General features: G+C 41.6%; 1 protein-coding gene across 5 annotated transcripts in view; it reads left to right on the top strand.

Moving 5' to 3' along the window:
- MBOAT1 (membrane bound O-acyltransferase domain containing 1) overlaps nt 1-20,470 on the top strand; it is a 109,402-nt gene that overhangs the window by 39,933 nt on the left and 48,999 nt on the right. For 4 of the 5 annotated variants that reach the window (XM_032424770.1, XM_032424774.1, XM_032424773.1 and 1 more), the window contains exons 2-3: nt 17,719-17,864; nt 18,909-18,986. In XM_032424770.1, coding sequence (XP_032280661.1) covers nt 17,719-17,864; nt 18,909-18,986 — 224 coding nt within the window. Of the gene's footprint in view, nt 1-17,718; nt 17,865-17,912; nt 18,306-18,908; nt 18,987-20,470 lie in introns of those variants that run through there. The other variant, XM_032424775.1, reaches the window with a different exon arrangement.

Genomic DNA, 20,470 nt, shown 5'->3' with positions numbered 1-20,470 from the left:
AGGTGCTCAACTAGCAGTCAGGAAAATTACTACAATACCAGTGTTTTACCATCTGGTTGAAAAAGTTAAACAGATTCACAGCATCCAGTGCTAGCAAGGCTGAGGGTTAAAGGAGACCTAGGCATATATGATGGTGGCAGTAAAACATTGCTTCAGCTGTTAGAGAAAGTATCTGTTCATATTTATTCAAATTTTAAATGAATATACCATTTGACTAAACTCCTAGGACTTTATCTTATAGACATAAAATCTCCAGTACATAAGGATATATATGTACAATGATTTTTTTTATGGTGCTATTTGTAAAGGTCAAAAAAACCCTGGAAACCACTTGGAAGTTGGAAACGGCTTGAGTAAATTATGTCACATACATAATATTGAAATTTTGGAAAGCTGAAAAGATCCTTTTCTTCCCTCCTGGATATGGACCAACTTGGAAATAAGACCTAAGAGACAGAGGAAGATAAAAATATTATCTTTATTAATGATAAAGCTGATTGACCCAACTGGTTACCTATCTCTTTACCATTGAATGAGACTGACTTACGCACCCAGCCACTGGTTGCTGGGCAACCATACAAGACCCCCTGGGAAGGACAAAGCAGGGAGCATAGAGCAGAAAAGGCCCTTTCTAAATGCAGACCTGCCTCGAAAGAGAGAAGTTCAGAAGGTCTGAACTAGGCATGCTCAGTGTTCCCTCTCAAATTCACAAGTTGGCTAAGTCATTCCTGCTTCCCAGGGGAGGAGGAACTGAGGGGGTCAGGGTGGAGACCTCTCATATCTTTCCTTCTAGGGAATGGAGTGGAAATTATCTTTATTTCTATGGAAAATAGAAAACATTCCCCACTCCAACACATATTATGGAATATCATGCAGCTTTAAAAAGTACATACTAGCTCAGTGTGAATAGATGTGGAAAGATGTCTGATATTTTGTTAAGTGAAACATTGAATTACAAAGTAATTTTTTTACCATGATTATATTAAAGGAGAAACCGATATGTATGGGTATGTTTTTATAAACATAGAAAAAAGTATTAAAAATTGACTCCAGTTTGCGAAGAAGTATGGTGGGTGGTGTGTGTAGAAGGTTGGGGATTGGGGGGGGGACCATGAGCTTTTTTCACTGTATATCTCTGTATCTTTCAGTTGTTAAAATGAGCATTTATTAATTTTTTATAAGAACATAAAATGAGATGAAAAAGAACCACCATGGCATCTTCAATTGACTCCATTTATGTGTAGTTTTGCTAGATGCCTGGGAGAAGGATGTGAAGTTCTTTTGACATATTTCATCTAGTCCTCACAATATAGGATAATAGTTTGATTAGTTTGGATGACTTTTGTCTGTTCTGTATGAGTCATTTGATTTTCTGATTCGTTTTTATTTTTATTTTTTATTTTTTTATTTTATTTTATTTTTTCTTTTTAAAGATTTTATTTATCCATTTGACAGAGAGAAACACAGAGAGGGAACACAAGCAAGGGGAGTGGGAGAGGGAGAAGCAGGCTTCCCATGGAGCAGGGAGCCTGATGCGGGGCTCGATCCCAGGACCCTGGGATCATGACCTGAGCCAAAGGCAGACACTTAACGACTGAGCCACCCAGGCGCCCTTCTGATTCGTTTTTAAACCTTCTACGAAAAGTGAGGTGTACAGTGAGCTGGACCTTTTTAGTAGGTCTTCTGCCAGTTGGCAAAGCTTTTCTGTGATGGGGTGGGGAGTGTCGGAGCCAAAATGTAGCCAGAGATAGTCAGCCAGCAGGTAAGTCAACAAAGTATTAATAAAGACATCTTAGGTCACATTGGGCATGGAGTTCTGAATCCATTTATAAGGTGGAAGCAGATCTGTCTGTAGAGTTAGGTGCCTCCAGCCATAGATCCCCCCGTCCAAGTCTGCCCTCTGTGGGCCAGTTTCTTTACCTATAAAATGAGGTGCTTGCACCAGATAATTGCTAATAGTCTAAGATTCTCTTGTCTATTTTATGCCTGATTTAAAATCTTTAATTACTCTGAAATAGACTTATTAAACTGCCTGTTACCTCCCAGTTAGCAATGTAAGTTGAAGTTGTGGTTCTCAGACCTGGGCTGCACATTAGAATCATCCAGGTACCTTAAAAAAAAAAAAAAAAAAAGATGACTGGTCTTCCCCCAAATTCAGAGTGGGGCCCTAGAATCAGTCCCTTTTATTTTTTGTTTTATAAATAGCTCCCTGGTTGATTCCAGTGTTTAGTGTTGAGAGTCATTGCCTTAGGTCTTGTGCAGTAGCTGACTAGTGGGCAAAATAGCATCGAGTAGTCTACATAGTAGCTCATTAGCTGACTTGACAGTTTATAGCTAACCTGATACACAAAGTACTTTCACCTCTTATTAATGTCCATTACAATCTTGTGAAGTGCATGTTGTCATTATCCCATATAACCTTGTAAGTGGTGGGAGACTCTTAGTGGAGGTTACTTTTCACTACGGAACCCAGTTGACAAAAGGCAACTGTAGGCTCAGCTGGGTGGATTTGGGTCATGTGAAAAATAATACACACACACATATACACACACACACACACACACATAAACACATTTATATAGGTTATATATTGAATATACGTTAATATATATACATCACCACCCCACCACACACCTGCTTCTGGTGGTGATCTCTATCTGTGTATAAAACTTGTTATACTCAGGATCTGGTCAAGATTATAAAGCCATAATCAAATCAGTAATCAAAAGCCTCCCACAGGAGCGCCTGGGTGGCTCAGTAGGTTGAACGTCCAACTCTTGGTTTAGCTCAGGTCATGATCTCATGGGTCATGAGACTGAGCCCTCCATACTCAGTGGGGAATTTGCTTGAGGACTCTCCCTCTGCCCCTCCTCTCTTTCTCTCTCTCAAATAAATAAATCTTAAAACACACACACACACACACCTCCCCACAAACAAAAATACTGGACCATATGGTTTCATTGGTGAAGTCTACTGAATATTAAAAAGGAGGATTAGTAACAGTCCTTTTTAAACTCTTTCAAAAAACAGAAGAGGAGAGAACACTTCCAAACTCATGTTATGAGGCCAGCATTACCCTGAAACCAAAACCAGACAAGGACACCACAAGAAAAGAAAATTATAGGCCAATATCCCTGGTAAACAGAGATGCAAAAATCTTCAACAAATATTAGAAAACCAAATTCAACAATATGACAAAAGTCAGATGCCATGATCAAGTGGGATTCATCCCAGGGATTCAGGGATGGTTCAGTATCTGCAGACCAATCAACATGATTCACCACATTAACAAAATGAAGGATAAAATCATATGTCAAATGCAGAAGCATTTGACAAAATTCAACATCCATTTATGATAAAATTGACAAGGTGGGTATAGAGGGAACATTTCTGACAATAATAAAGGCCACATATAACAAAACCACAGCTAATACCATATTCAATGGTGAAAAGGTAAAAGCTTTTCTTCTTAAATCAGGAACAAGGCAAGGGTGCCCGCTCTCACTACTTTTATTCAACATAGTACTGGAAGTCCTAGCCAGAGCAATTAGGCAAGAAAAAAAATAAAAGGCATCAGAATTAGGAAGAAAGAAGTAAAACTGTTTCCAATTGCAAATGACATGATGTTACATAGAAAATCCTACAGACTGCACCAAAAAACTGTTAGAACTGGTAAACAAATTCAGTAAGTTGCAAGATATGAGATCAATGTACAGAAATCTGTTGTATTACTATACATTAATAATGAGCTATCAGAAAGATAAAATAATTCATTTACATCACATAAAAAAAGAATAAAATACTTCAGAATAAATTTAACCAAAAAGGTGAAAGACCTGTACATTAAAAACTATAAGACATTGATGAAAAAGATTGAAGAGAACAGAAATAATTAGAAAGATATTCTATGCTCATGGATTAGAAGAATAAATATTGTTAAAATGTTTTCCATACTACCCAAAGCACTCTACAGATTTAATGCAATTCTTATCAAAATTCCAATTGCATTTTCGACAGCAGTAGAACAAACAGTCTTAAAATCTGTATGGAGCCACAAAAGACCCTGAATAGCTAAAGCAATTTTGAGAAAGAAGAACAAAGCTGGAGGCATAATGCTTCCTGATTTCAAAGTATATTACAAAGCTATAGTAAAACACCATGGCATTGGCATAAAACAGATCAGTGAAACAGAGTAGAGAGGCCAGAAATAAACCCTTGCATATATGGTCAATTAACTGATAACAAAGGAGCCAAGAATGATAATGGGGAAAGAACAGTCTTTTCCTTTTTCTTTTCTTTTCTTTTTGTTTGTTTGTTTATTTTATTTATTTATTTATTTATTTATTTATTTATTTATTTATTTATTTTATTATGTTATGTTAGTCACCATACAGTACATCATTAGTTTTTGATGTAGTGTTCCATGATTCATTGTTTGCATGGAGCACTGGGTGTTATATGCAAAGAACAATGTTTTCAATAGACGATGATGGGAAAACTGGATAGCCACATGCAAAAGAATGAAACTCGACCACTGTCTTTCACCATATACAAAAATTAACTCAGAATGGATTAGACTTGACTGTAAGACCTGAAACCATAAAACTCCTAGAAGGAAACAGGCAGCAAGCTCCTTAACATAGGTCTTGGCGATGATCTTTTGGATTTGAGGCCAAAAGCAAAGGCAACAGAAGCAAAAATAAACACGTGGGAATACATCAAAGTAAAAAACTGCACATCAAAGGAAATCATCAACAACGTGAAAAGGCAGCCTATGGAATAGAAGCTATTTTGCAAATCACGTATCTGATAAGGGGTTAGTAGCCTGAATATATAAAGATATCCTACAACTCAATAGCAAAAAATAATCTGATTAAAAATTGGGCAGAGGAACTGAATAAACATTTTTCCAGAGAAGACATACAGACAGCCAACAAACACATGAAAAAAGATGATCAACGTCACTCATCATCAGGGAAATGCAAATCAGCACAGTAAGTACCTCACACCTGTCAGAATGGCTGTTATCAAAAGGACAAGAAATAATAAGTGTTGGCGAGGATGTGGCTTAAAGGGAACCCTCATGCCCTGTTTGTGGCAACGTAAATTGGTGCAAACACTATGAGAAACAGGATGCAGGTTCCTCAAAAAATTAGAAATAGAACTACCATATGATCTAGCAGTTTCACTTCTGGGTATTTATCCAAAAGTAATGAAAACTCATAACTTGAAAAGATACCTGCACTCCTGTGTTCATTGCATCATCATTTGCAGTAGCCAACACATAGAAGCAACCTCAGTGTCCATTGATGGTTGAATGGATAAAGGAAGTGTGTGTGTGCGTGCGCGCACGCATGTGTGCATGTGATGGAATATTATTCAGCCATAAAAAAGGAAAATTGCCATTTGTGACAATATGAATGGACTTTGAGGGCATTATGCTAATGAAACAAGGTACAGAAAGACAAATATCATATGAGCTCACTTCTATGTGGAATCTAAAAAAACCCCAAACCTCACAGATACGGAGAACAGATTGGTGGTTGCCAGAGGTGGGGGCTGGGGGATGGGCATAATGGGTGTATGGCGTCAAAAGGCACAAACTTCCAGTTATAAAACAAGTAAGTCATGGGGCCGTAATATACGGCATGGTGCCTTGTAATTAACAATACTGTGTTGTGTATTTGACAGTTGCTGAGATAGATCTTAAAAGTTCTTATCACCAGAAAAAAAATGTGTAACAATGTGTGGTGATGGATGTTAACTGGACTTATTGTGGTGATCATTTCATAATATATACAGATATCAAGGGCGCCTGGCTGGCTTGGTCAGAAGAGCATGTGACTCTTGTTCTCAGGGTCATGAGTTTGAGCCCCATGTTGGGCATAGAGATTACTTAAATAGGTGAATAAATAAAAACTTAAAAAAATATATATACAGATATCAAATCTTTTTTTATACACCTGAAACTAGTGTGTTATATGTCAATTATATCTTAATAAGAAAAGATTATAAAGTTGCCCCAAACATTTCACTTCTTAGGTCAGTGGTGTTTCCTTCTGCAGGGTGTGTCCCTTCTTCCCACTGGCAGTCTAAGGCTCCTCACTCAGACCTTATTCTGAGATGGTCCTCCCTGACCTCCAGCATCCCATCTTACTTCCATCCCACATCCAAGGCTGGCAAAGAATTGCAAGCAGGTGTACTGGACCAGAGTCAGGACACCTTAGTTCTCATCCCAGCACTGACACTCTGTGGGCTTGTGACCTGGGCCAAGTCATTGACAGTCTCTGGGCTCCACGTCTCTTGCCTGGAAAATGAGATGTTGGAATTACAGGTGAAAGTTTAAGCAAATCATCCATGGTGGCTGAGCAGATGGACTCTGGAGCCAGATTCCCTGAGTTTAAATTCTAGTGTTGCTACTTACTAGGTATGCGGTGTTTGGGAAAATGTCTTAACTTCTCCGTGACTTAATTTACTCTTTTATAAAATGAATGCCTCAAAGAGCCTCAAAGGGTTGTGAATGTTGAAGGAGTAACACAGAAGGACTTCAAGCAGTGCCTGGAATCTAGTTCACGCCCTACTGCTAGTTATTATTATTGTGCTGCCACTGTTGTCCCTTTCAACTGGCTATCAATGGAATTAATTCTAGTGGGGAGATCACTTCTCCAGAGGATATGGGTGGGTGTTTGTGGACAGGGTTTTCAGGACTCCTCAAATGGTCCCGAATTCTTTTCAGACTTCCCTTCCTCTTTGGCCCGGGATTAGAAGGATATGATTTATGGGGTGGGAGACAAGCTGGAGTCAGACAGATCCTTACGAACCATGTCACCCACATATTTGAAGGTTTGACCCTGCCATGGCTGAGCAGACAGCATAAACATTTTTTTGCCCTTGTATCCACCGGAGTTCATTTTTAAAGCGTTTTAAATCTAAATCATAACTAATGCATGACATGATATTTACAGAATAGGGTAAGCCACAATTCTTCCTGTGCAATCTAAACGAACCAAGTACACAGGATGGTTTTTTTTCTTCTGCAAATTAAGAGAGGGATTATCTCATTCCAGAGGGACTGGATGACGCACTCTGAACCGGGAGAAGGAGGCTTCTGATGTGAGTACACAAACTCCGGAGAGAAAGTCTGTGGAAGCCTCAGAGAACAGTTGTGGCAAAGGGCGTTGAGCCCGGCAGCTTGATTCAGGTCCCCGCCCCCACCCTGCAAGCCTGAGGGGCGACCTCAGGCCGTGGCTAAGTTTAAGTCCCGGTCGTGCTCTGCACTTGAGGGGCTTTGGGGCCCTTCACTTGGTGCCTAAGATTCCTCAGTAGGACCTTGAGGCTTGCTGAGAAGATTAACTGAGGTAATGGGTGTGAAACATTTAGAATAACAGCCAACAATTATATTCAAAAAGGATAATGCATATAAAAAGCTCTGTAGTCAATACAGCATGTGATTTACATGTGATTTCTTCATTAATCAACAACTATTCATTGAATGTCCAATCTTTAAACCTTATAATACTTGGGTATCTTTATGTTTAACATAATGTATCTTTATGTTTATCTTTATGTTTAACACTTCAAGTATTATGCCTATAAAGTTCTATGCTATGAAATAAAAAAAATAGAATAACAGCCAACAGATGTGAAGCTCAGAAAATGTACACGCTCAATGAATGCCTATTATTACTTAAAACTTGTGTGTTTGAAACAAAGCCTAAGGCATAATGAACTTTCTCACCATGTGTAAACCCATTGTAGGCCAATGAGCTTTTTTTTATTAAAGATTTTATTTATTTATTTGAGAGAGAGCCAGAGCACCTGAGAGAGTGAGTGGAGGGGGGAGGGGCAGAGGGAGAGGGAGAAGCAGACTCCCCCCTGAGCAGGGAGCCTGACAGGGGTGGGGAGGTGTGGGGGTGGTACTCAATCTCAGGACCCTGGGATCATGACCTGAGCCGAAGGCAGACTCTTTTTTTTTATTACATAACATTTTATCTTTTATTTTTTTATTTTTTATTTATTTAAATTAAATTAGCCAACATATAGTAAAACATCATTAGTTTCTGATGTAGTGTTCAATGATTCATCAGTTGCATATAACACCCAGTGCTCATTACATCACGTGCCCTCCTTAATGCCCATCATCCAGTTACCCCATCCCCCCACCCACCTCCCCTTCTGCAGCCCTCACTTTGTTTCCCAGAGTCAAGTCTCTCATGGTTTATCTCCCTCTCTGATTTCTTCCCATTCATTTTTCCCTCCCCTGAAAGCAGACTTTTGACCGACTGAGCCACTCAGGCGCCCCTGCCAATGATCTTTTGACAGCTGTGGGGTCAGGGGGGGAGGCAGGGCCGGTAGCTGGGAAGCTCCTCTCCTGTGTAGTGGGTTGAGAGACCCCTCCAGGGAGTAGGAGGCTCCCACTGATGCCAAGACTCGCAGCTTCCTCACAGCTTTGCCTTTGGGGCTTGCTCACTTTCCACACGTGGGAGCAAGGAAAATGAAGTCTGTTTCATTCCAGGGGTTTGAGTAGAGGATTTTCACTGAGTGGTGTGATGGGTTGAATTGTGGTCCCCCACCAAATCCAAATGTTGAAGTCCTGATGGACTGTATTTTGGAGGGAGGGGCTCTAAAGAGAAAATTAAGTTACAGTGAGGTCATTTGTTGGGCTCTAATCCAATGACTAATAGCCTTATAAAAAGAGGAAATTTGGACACAGACTCGACAAAAAGGAGAGCACAGGAAGACACAGGGAGAAGGTGGCCCATCTACAAGACAAGGAGAGAAGCGTCAGCAGAAATCAAGCCTGCCGACACCTTGAATTCAGCCCCGTAGCCTCCAGGACTGGGAGACAATAACTTTTTTTTTTTTTTAAAGATTTATTTATTTATTTTAGAGAGAAAGAGCTCGTGTGATGGGGGCTGAGGGGCAGAGGGAGAGAGAATCTCAAGCAGACTCCATGCTGAGCTCAGAGCCCAACGTGGGGCTTGATCTTACGACCTTGAGATCATGACCTGAGCTGAAACCAGGAGTCGGCCCCTTAATTGACTGAGCCACCCAGGTCCCCCAACAATAACGTTCCTTTGTTTAAGCCTCCCGGATCGTGGTACTTTGAGGTGAGGGGAAGAGGTAGGGTGGACTGAGTGAGAACTAAGGTCAGGTTTTCAGCCCCAGCTCTGCCACTCGCTAGCTTTGTGAATTCAGCCACCCGACATAACCGTTTTGATTTTCATTCTCCTCCTGTGTAAAGTGGGAGTCAGCTACTTCAGAAAGTTGTTACAAAGCTTAAGTCGAATCATTTACATAAGGTTTAGCACTGTGCCCGACACGTGGTGAGCACTCAGTGAATGGCATTTATTGTTACGGTGGGATGAACTGTCCATTAGAAGCCTGTGTGGTTAGGGGCGCCTGGGTGGCTCAGGCGGTTAAGCATCTGCCTTCAGCTCAGATCATGATCCCAGGGTCCTGGGATCGAGTCCCGCATCGGGCTCCCTGCTCAGCGGGGCGCCTGCTTCTCCCTCTGACCCTGCTCATGCTCTCTCTCGCTCGCTCGCTCTCTCTCAAATAAATAAATAAATAAAATCTTAAAAAAAAAAAAAAAGCCTGTTTGGTTATAAATCACGCACATTGATGATCAGTTTTTTTTTTTTTTTAAAGATTTTATTTATTTATTTGAGAGAGAGAGAATGAGAGACAGAGAGCACGAGAGGGAAGAGGGTCAGAGGGAGAAGCAGACCCCCCGCTGAGCGGGGAGCCTGACGTGGGACTCGATCCCAGGACTCCAGGATCATGACCTGAGCCGAAGGCAGTTGCTTAACCAACTGAGCCACCCAGGCGCCCTGATGATCAGTTTTAAATAATATTTGCTTATGCACAAGCTTCGAAAAAAATCAGCTCATTACAAATTTCAAAGCATTTCTTGCTGATGTTCCAAACTGCTTGGAAATGGAAGCACAACAAGGATCTCTTTGAAAGCGCAAAGTAGCTGAAGAGTATGGTACAAACACTTTTTGTTCTGTGGTACTGAAGGGAATAGCATTTCGTGTCGTCTTCCCCAGCCACCTTTATTTGTAGGAGGTCATGCAAAAGAGTACTGTTTGTGGAGGAAGAATGGCTTGCCTTTAAATAAGGAATTGTTTAATTAGATTGGTTTTGTCTGGGAGCATATAAGGCTGTGTTGCTGAGAGAAACATTCCAGGCTTGGATGGTCGCCTGCGCCTCATTGGTGAGCCACTGTCGTAGAGGAAATAATTTTGGACTGTTAATATTTGCTGTTCAGTAAAAATAGACGGCTTGCATCTCTTCATTAGGACGAAGGCAACTTTTTTTTACTCCTGGCAAAGTTCGTTTCTTGGAAGAATATGAAGACCACGGAACAGAAATCCCCAAATAGGGGCACCTGGGTGGCTCAGTCGTTAAGCGTCTGCCTTCGGCTCAGGTCATGATCCCAGGATCCTGGGATCGAGCCCCTCATCGGGCTCCCCGCTCAGTGGGAAGCCTGCTTCTCCCTCTCTCACTCCCTCTGCTTGTGTTCCCTCTCTCGCTGTCAATCTGTCAAATAAATAAATAAAATCTTAAAAAAAAAAAGAAATCCCCAAATAACGCCTTTCTAGCAGTACATTACAGCAGGAGGATTTAAGACGTACATTTGAAAATTGCAGCACAGTTTGTGCTTTGGTGAAACAGGGAGTCAGACCCTTGGGTGTGTGTTTTTCTTGCAGTGACTTTGAATTCTTGCAAGAGCCTTGGAAATGGAGCTCTTGTTGAATCTGAGGTATGTCAGGCTTGCGTGTGTGGAGAGTGATCGGAACAGCAGCTCTACCGTTTCCTTATGCATAAGGACCCACACAATGCTTTAATTGTGCAGAGCGTATTGTTGAATATCACAAATAAAGTGCAGCTTTCTTTTCTGCTCGGGAGGGGGTGCATCAGCACAAAAGTAAAGACATCCCACATGTTCCTTTTAAATGTGAAGAGTTTATTCAAGAGCATCGTGGTACATATTTTTATTCTCTTTGGCCGTCCACACTGTTACCTTGACATTTTGCCACCTATAAACATGTTTTTCTTTAAGAGGAAGCTTGTGACAGGTTGTTTTTTTTTATTTATGCCCAGTTCCTCCCTAAACTTTATCTGATGTAGGTGCTAATAAATGCAACCTTGAAGCTAGAGTACGTAGAATTAAATGCGGATTTCTAGGAGTTTCTTAGATTGCCTTGGTTGTGTTGTGTGTGTAAGAAATTCCACATGGAGTTTACAACTATAAATTGTAAAAAGAAATTTTACAAAAAATTGGCCTGGATTCCGGTCACCCTGCAAAACAGCAAGATTCCGTTTTGGATGTTATGTTTGCCTTTTTCCTAATGCCACTATTGTTTTTTTTAAAACAGTTGTAAGCATACATACAATTTTATATTCTGTGTTTTTAACTAGTTATAACAAATGCTTTTCATTTTATCATAGGTGCTTTATAATGCCCATTTTTAATACTGTTATACTGTATGGGTTTACCATTAATTACTATCCGTCTTGTCCTGTGTTTGAAAGGTAGATCTTCCCTCATTTTGTCTTATAAATAATGCCTTCACATCTTCTTAGCATTTCGCTTTTTGTCATCCAATGAATTCATTTCCAGGAATTGGTTGAAAGTATAGTATTATAGCAAATACTACCACAGTACTTTCAAAAAGGATTATAACGCAAGGTGCATCCTTGAGTTGTTTCATGTGTTAACCAATGTCTTTACTAATTGTTGAACTTTTAGGTCCCTTCTTCTTGCTACTAGAAATAATATTGAGGTGAATATTTTTTATGTAAAATTTTGTGCACATTTCTAATAGGGATGATGACAATGGGTTGAAAATTTACAGCCACGGATAGAGATGCAAAAAAAATGTAACTTTCAAATTCCTTCCGGCTAAACTTAATCTAGCTTTCAAGCTAAATTGCCAGTTATGGGCAGCTCCCTTCCTGTTTAAGGCTGGTTATGTTAAAGGTTTGTCTACGTCTCCCGCTAGGAATAAGCTAAGCCCTGAGGGGTCTAAAGACCTTTGTAGCCTCGGTGAGGGCTTCGGGTCCCTGTGCTGTTGGCGCCTTGCTGGCCTCTACTCAAGTGGAGCCTCTCCTTTTGGTTTTGGGTGTCGTCCCCTGTACCCTGTAGCATCTTCTGTGGCTCCTGATGGCAGGTTCCTACTAGTGTTCTCAGTGCAACTGCGGGAACTTCTCAGGCCTGCCAGTTCTCCGTTGGTCTCTCTGCTGTCCCCAGAGCCTGGGAGAGGGGCCGGAGTGATGCCTCTGGTCCGTGTATTTCATCACCCTCTGAGCCTCCTGGAAACAGTGCTGGCCATCCATCTCCCAGGGCTGCATTCCGAGAAGCCCGGTGACCAGTCTCCTACAGAAATACCCGCATCCTTCCCCCAGACTCCTTTCCTAAATTTGTAGAGGCTGCTTTGACTTTTTTCAGATATATCTCTGCTTTAGGTTTATGAAACCCTGCTTGGGAGCTGGAAAACCCAGACATTGACTCTTTGTCATAAGCTGCATTGCCTCTCCCTGCGGAAGAAAGGACGCATGGAAAATTCTGGCAGCTGCCTGAATGTTGGGTGGGAAAGGGAATCGGTACAAGGGCAGCAGGGAGGAGACTGAGGAAGCCAGTTTGTAATAGCTCAACAGAAGTTACCGTGTATTGAATTATTCTACCCATAATTTGTGTGTTAATGTAGTGGGTGTAGAATAATATTAATAGCAGGTGCTTGTCAATGCCAGGCATTATTTCAAGTAATCTTAAGTATTCTTTAGTTCCAGCAACGCTGTGAAGTGGTACCACTGTTATTACCCCCGTCACAGGATCTAAGAGTCAAAATGCAGCAAGTTCTTGTAGCTCTTCGGCCAGTAAGTGGTGGATCCTGGTCTTGCAGCCAGGTATCGGCTCTGGGTCGACTCCTGCAACCATTGGATCTGTTGCTGGTTGTGGGATGGGCGGTCACAAATACTTCGTGTGATTATTATTATTATTTTTTTTAATTTAAATTCAATTAGCCAACATATAGTACATCATTAGTTTCAGATGTGTTCAATAATTCATCAGTTGCGTATAACACCCAGTGTTCATCTTCATGTATGATTATTGAAGGTATATCTTTTTCTCTTGTAATTCTTGTAATTTGACACTCTTCTTATGGAAGTTTGCTCATTTCATAAAAGGTGGGTTTTTTTTTCTTTCTTTCTTTTTTTTTTTTTTTTACTATTTAGGAAGACATGATCCCTTTATTGTTTTGGTTTGTTTCTATACATATATGTATATACATATATATATAACTTCACTAACTTAGGTGTTTCTCCAATTTGGATAAAGAGACCTTCCTAGTTTCAACTGCTAGTAGTCACCAGACTTTAATATCTGTATTATCTCAGGCCAGTGATTTGCTTTCCAGAGTTGTGTAATTTTTAAACCCTGTTTATTCTGGAAAGGCTCAAACATACACAGAAGTGGAGAGATTAGTGGGATGAACGTTCATGTGCTCAGCTCTTGGTTTTCAGCTCATTGCCAATCTTGTTTCATCTATACCATGATCCATGATTTGTTAACTATGGCTCTCCTGACACGTTGGGCCAAAAAATTCTTTGTTGTGGGGGGCTGTCCTGTGCCTTTTAGGATGTTTTAGCGGTATTCCTAGCCTCTACCGACTAGATGCCAGGAGCTTTCCCCTACCACCTCTTCTGGATTATGACAACCAAAACTGTTGCCTGCGGGGCAAGGCATCCCTCATTGAGAACCACTGATTTATACTCATTCCACTCTCCCCATTCTTTCAAGATTATTTGGAAGCAGATCCTATACCTCAAATCAAACCCATTGTGACTTATATTTCTGAAAAACAGTGCCTCCCATTTTATTGGCCCTATGTAGAGGAAAGAAGCAAGATCTCATCCTGTTCCTATATAAATTGTCATGGCAGCCTGCCACGGCTGGCCACAGAGATGGTCACAGTTCATACCAGCTACTGAGTTGATATGAAGTAGCAAACACAAAGAAATTGGTGTCATATTTTAGCCTATACTTTTTTTTTTAATTGTGGTAAAATAGACAAAATACAAAATTTTCCATTTTAACCATTTTTAAGCATATAGTACGGTTCAGTGACATTAAGGACATTCACATTGTTATGCAACCATCACCACCACCCACCTCCAGAACTCTTTCCATCTTGCAAAACTGAAACTCCATATCCGTTAAATAATAGCCCCATTCCTTCCACCCCTCAGTCTGTCTACTGTGAATACACCATTCTACTCTCAGTCTCTATGAATTTAATTACTGTATTCCAGGTACCTCACTTAAGTGGAATCACACGTTTGTCCTTTTGTGACTTATTCACTTAGCACAATGCCCTCCAAGTTCATCCATGTTGTAGCATATGTCAGAATTTCCCCCATTTTAAGACTGAATAATACTCCATTGCATAGATAGACTGCATTCTGTTTACCCATTCATCTGTTGATAGACACTTGGGTTGATTCCACTTTTTGGCTATTGTGAATAGTGCTGCTGCCATGGGTGAAGAAATATTCCTTCACGACCCGGCTTACAGTTCTAGATAGACTACATTCTGTTTACCCATTCATCCGTTGATAGACACTTGGGTTGATTCCACTTTTTGGCTGTCGTGAATAGTGCTGCTGCCATGGGTGAAGAAATATTCCTTCACGACCCAGCTTACAGTTCTTTTGGGTAAATACCCAGAAATGGGATTGCTGGACCATATATAATTGTATTTTTCATTTTTTGAAGAACCGCCATATTGTTTTCCACAGTGGCTGCACCATCCTACGCGCCCACCAGCAGCGCACAAGGGTTCTAATCTCTCCTCATCCTTGCCAACACTTATTATTTTGTTTTTGTTTTTTTTAAATAATAGCCATTCTCATGGGTGTGAAGTGGTGTCTAACTGTGGTTCAGCGTGTGCCTTTTAAGATGAACTTAAAAGTTCATCTGGTAGTTGAAAAGCAATTCTGTTAGAAGCCTCCTGGAGAACTGAGCGGTGCTGTTGTGTTTCCACTTTTGCCTTGGAACAGTTTGCCGGGGAACATTCAGATAGCCACCCGTGACTCACTCCCAGGAAGAGGACGGGGGAGTGGGTTGTTTCTGTGTGTGGGAGGGAGCTTTCAGTTCCTAACAAAGTCTTGCGTTTCGGCATTAACTACTGACAGTTAAGGGAAAGGATTCGGGTTAGGTTAGGATCAGAGACCATTAGAGCCAGAAGGGACATTAGAGATCAGGTCTCCCAAATCACACATTTGGCCCCTCAGTCCCCCAAAATATTGAAACCCAGAGCATGTAAGTCTTCTTTTCTTGACTTGCTGGTAGTGACAGTGTCTTGACCCTGTCCCCAGTATCTGGCATATAGCGTCAACCAGTAAATGTTGGCAGAATTAATCAATGAATTACCTAAGGTCGCCCAGCTGACACCTGAGAGTCAGAACTAGGGCATTCAGATTATGGTGGCAGAAAAATGGCAGATTGTGTCAGTGATCCAGTGAGCCTTTCTTTCCTCTTTATCGATCACTGGGGGTGACAAGATCAGATGGTGTTTGCACGGTGATCCTTATTCTTCCTTGGAGGGTTGCAAGGACACACCTTCTTTAAGACAAGCCCAGCTGACAAGACCGTCTGGAGGCTGAGGAGGTATGGGCCAGCTGAGTGACAGGCACCAAGCTGAGCAGGGAGCCTGATGTGGGGCTCGATCCCAGGACCCAGAGATCATGACCTGAGCCAAAGGCAGACACTTAACCATCTGAGCCACCCAGGCGCCCCCATAACTTTGACTTTCTACTTGCCAATTCCTTTACGTTTTGAACCTTGCTGAAATGGTTATTTTTCTCTCCAGTGTGTGTGTGTGTGTGTGTGTGTGTGTGAGAGAGAGAGAGAGGGAGAGAGTTGGTGGTGGCGTATTTAGGCTACATAAGAAGGTATGACCGTGGGGAGGTGGGTGGGGGGTGGGGTAACTGGATGATGGACATTAAGGAGGGCACATGATGTGATGAGCACTGGGTGTTATATGCAGCTGATGAATTATTGAACTCTACATCTGAAACTAATAATGTACTATGTGTTGGCTAATTGAATTTAAATTAAAAAAAAACTATGACCACATCATGTAGGCTAGGATCACAATTCACCTTCTCTCTGTCTTTCAGGGTAGAAAGTGATGGCGGGCAGTAGCGGGACTAAATTTTTGGAGAGACCAGTGAACACGAATGATCTAATAGAGGGGGAAACTCAGCACAGTCATTTTTTAAAAACGAAACGAAAGGGGCATCTGAGTGACTCAGTGGATTAAGCAGCCAACTCTCAATTTCGACTCGGGTCTTGATCTCAGTGTCATGAGTTCGAGCCCAGCATGGAGCCTACTAAAAAAATAAATAAATAAATAAAACGAAACAAAAAATTCTCCGAAGGTATTTCTGTGAATCATCAGGGGTCCAAAGTAGTCTTGGTTTTTACTGGGAAAACAAAGTGAGCTCAGGCGGAGCGAGTGTTCCTGCCTCCAACCCCACCTCAGTGGCAACCCTAGTGAATGTCACTAACAGCTACTGTTTTCTGTAGTGTGAAAAACTGTGGAGGCTGAATTTGAGGCTCTATTCAGATATTTGTATCCTCAATCCCTTTTCCATTAAGTGTCTTCCAAAAGCGAAGTTTTCACTCCAAATACTCCGGGAAGTTTGAACCACTCTTCCATGTGTCATTAATGATTACATAGCTTGATATATTTTGGTTTTAGGTTAAATCAGCTGATCTTTCCCACGGGTATCAGGGAATTACTTTATATTTTCTTTCAGGCCCAGTATTTTTGAGAGATAGACCAGTGAGATTTTTCTAAGGACATTTGTTTTTTTTTTTTTTTAAAGATTTTATTTATTTATTTGAGAGAGAGAGAACGAGAGACAGAGAGCATGAGAGGGAGGAGGGTCAGAGGGAGAAGCAGACTCCCTGCCGAGCAGGGAGCCTGATGTGGGACTCGATCCCAGGACTCCAGGACCATGACCTGAGCCGAAGGCAGTCGCTTAACCAACTGAGCCACCCAGGCGCCCTTTTCTAAGGACATTTGTTGCCTGTTTTGCACAATTGGACAGGGTTTGGCATTGGAAGTTTAAGGCGGGATTGTTTCTTTTTATGTGTGGATTTTCGCTCCACCCCTTGAGCTTGAGCGATGCTCTTGTTAATTTGGTGTTAATTTAAAATGAGCAAAATTAGATCAAAACAGCTGACTGATGACTTTGGAGAGAAGCATTTAGTTTTTTAGGTATTCAATGAAGGAAGCTTCATGGACTTGATTCATTTGCGACTCTACAGGAACAAGTGTTTTATCTTAGGAAAGTACTGGGGGTGGGCGTGGGGTGGGGGAAAGAGACCCAGCAAACTGACCCCGCAGTTGCTGAGGCCCTTGTACATTCAAAAGCACTCGTGTGTGGGTGGAAAAGCCACCTTGGCTAGCCTTAAAGGATTGGGAACAAAACTCCGGTTCCTCGCTTCTTACACCAGACGGGGGCATGGGGAATTTTCAGTCTCCCGAACCATTTCCAAACGAACACTCTGCTGAGGAAACAATCCAAGTCCAAGTCTTAGAGGCACCTTGGTGTGGAAATCTGGAAAGAGTAGAGAGAATCCGCACACAAGGAAAAGGGTAATGGTTTTGAGTCTCTCTCTCTTCTCCTCCCGTACAGGTGAATTTTGTGGCATGCCAGGTCTTTGCTCTGTTCGCTGCGTTGTGGTTTCGCATCTACTTAAGTCCTGGTAAAACCAGTCCCAATGTCCGGCACGCATTTGTCACCATTTTTGGCATCTATTTTGTCATCTTTTGTTTTGGCTGGTGAGTATGAGCCTCAGAAATTCTAATCTTTATCATTTGGGTGTTTTGTGGCAGTATTCTTGGCATTTTCCAGGCGCCGAGGAAAGAAATGTATTTACTCCTATTGTAGCATAATGGGGATGTCCCAGGAATGTCCATTTACTCTAAGAACCTAGAACCAATAAACTACCCGTTGGAAGTCAGTTCCGTGAATTTTGCTACAAATTATGCTTCTGCTGATCTCCCCCTGGGTCATGTAAATAGGATACTATAAAGTTTCATTTTCCAGGTGAGGAACCTTTCCTACCTGTTGTAGATATTGGTGTTTTTCTTGCATTACTGCTAGGGGTAATTGGTGTTAGTCCTATGCTGGGAGTAGAACAATAGTTTTAGTGCTGGTTTGAGGAAACACGAGTCATTTCTCAACAGAGAGAGCCTGTAGATGACACCTTCCTCTACTAGGTAAGCTGGCCAATTACCCTGGGAGTGGCCCTTCTGGGGCGGGGGCGGGGGGGAGTTTTAGGAACCAACCTTTCTAGAATGACAACTTAAGGAAATTTGTGAATTTATTCAGGATACTAGAATACTGCTCTTCAGCCTCCAATAAAAATTTGAGAAAGGATGATGAGTATTTTGAAGCAGCTACTAGGTGAAAGTCTTGGTATGTGGGAAAGGTCAGTTTGGGTCCAGGTGCTTTAAAATAAAAAAAACAAAAAAACAAAAAAAACCCACCAAAACAACAAAAAGTTCTAAAGAAAGAAAGAATGCTTCTGGACTCTCAGTTGTATGTGTGCAAAAGTATAAGCATTCCACTTATGGATTGCTGACATGACCAGCGCTGCCGTTGGCAGACTGTCATGACTTCCTCCTGCCGTTTCAAGATCTAGTACCTTAATTACGCAGAGTAAAATACTTGATTTATTTTCTCTTACACAAACACGAGTTAATGGCTCACGTGCTTCTTGGTGGGGGCGGGAGGTGGAGTGGCGGCATCATGGGGGTCCAGTAGGTCTGTTAATTTGGAATATAATTGGTGCTCCTCCTTCTCTCCGTGATGTCTTAAAGGTACTCCATACACCTTTTTGTGCTGGTGTTAATGTGCTACGGGATCATGGTCACCGCAAACGTATCCAGTATTCACAGGTAAGGTTCTGGGAGCAAGCCAGGCCACATGAGGTTTTTCGTGACCTCTGAAATGTGTTTCCAGGGTAAAGGGGTACCTTCCCCATTTTGCCGGCCACATGTGGCATATCCTAAGTTCTCTGGGAGTGTCAGAAGGAGAGGTGGTGACCCCTAAATGCTGGGAGTGTTCAGAGGACACTTTGCAAACGTATCAGAGTAGAAGCAGCTCTGTGGTAGCCTCCAAACTGGACACAGTCTAAATGGTCACCACAGCGGGATACTACTCCAAATAAAAAGGGGGGAATGATTGATAACACACAGTCACATGGATGAAGCCTCAAAATAAATAAGTGGAATGGGGCGCCTGGGTGGCTCAGTCGTTAAGCGTCTGCCTTCGGCTCAGGTCATGATCCCGGGGTCCTGGGATCAAGCCCCACATCAGGCTCCCTGCTCGGCGGGAAGCCTGCTTCTCCCTCTCTCACTCCCCCTGCTTGTGTTCCTGCTCTCACTATCTCTCTCTCTCTGTTGAAAAATAAATAAAATCTTTAAATAAATAAATAAATAAATAGGCGGAACGAAGGACGCCACAGAAATTCTGTTCTTGAAAATGCAAACTAACTTGTAGCGGCAGAGATCAGATCAGAGGTTACCTGGGCTGGGACGGTCCGGGGAGATGGTGAAGGGATCAGAGAGGCAGGAAGAAGCATGCAGAGCAGGTGATGGATATGTCTGTTACCTGGAATTTGGCTGTGGTTTGCTGTGTACTTATGTTGAAACTTTGTGTACTTCAAATATGTACGGTCAAATGTTAAAAGAGGAAGATGTATTCTTACTATGATATTTTGATTTAAAAGTTATAGAAGTAACTTAATTCTGCCTTGAAGGCAACATGCTTGGATCATCGATTCGGACACCTGGGTATCTGTTTAGCATTGTCTGTGTTTCCCAGGGTCTGTGTGAAACCTCAGTATTAATTCTGCCTTCCAATAGTGCCGGAATGTAAGCTCTATGAAAACAGAGTTTGCTGTTGTATCCTCAGAGCCTAGAACAACACTGGGCACAAGTAAGGGCTCAATAAATATTTTTGGAATGACTGACCGAACACCTTTGAAAAGACATTTGCCCTGTTGTGACTTCTTTTCTGATGACTTCTCTGAAAAAGCAGATGCCTTCTTTCAGCTCCGGAAGGCTCTTTGATTAATGAGACGATTAGCACAATAGTTTTCCTTCTGAAAATCATTGAAATTTAACTTTTTCATGTATAATCTTGTACATCACTTGTAATAAATGTCCGGTTTTCAAGGGAAAATATTTTTTGCATGATTCTAAGTTTTATTTTCACCCAACTCTGTCCAGATGAGCTCTGAAAAAATGAATTGTAATCATCTCTCTTCTGAATGCCTTCCTTGAAAGGGATTGTGTCACTCCTTCAGAAGGGAAATGGGAAATCCATATTTCTAAGAACAGGTTTTGGGAATGCTTGATATTATAGCAGAATGCTGTCT

The sequence above is a fragment of the Phoca vitulina genome, unplaced genomic scaffold (genome assembly GCF_004348235.1).
Source record: "Phoca vitulina isolate PV1807 unplaced genomic scaffold, GSC_HSeal_1.0 scaffold31, whole genome shotgun sequence".
NCBI lineage: Eukaryota > Metazoa > Chordata > Mammalia > Carnivora > Phocidae > Phoca > Phoca vitulina.
Note: the sequence above shows the minus strand (reverse complement) of the source record. Positions and strands in the feature narration are given on the sequence as shown.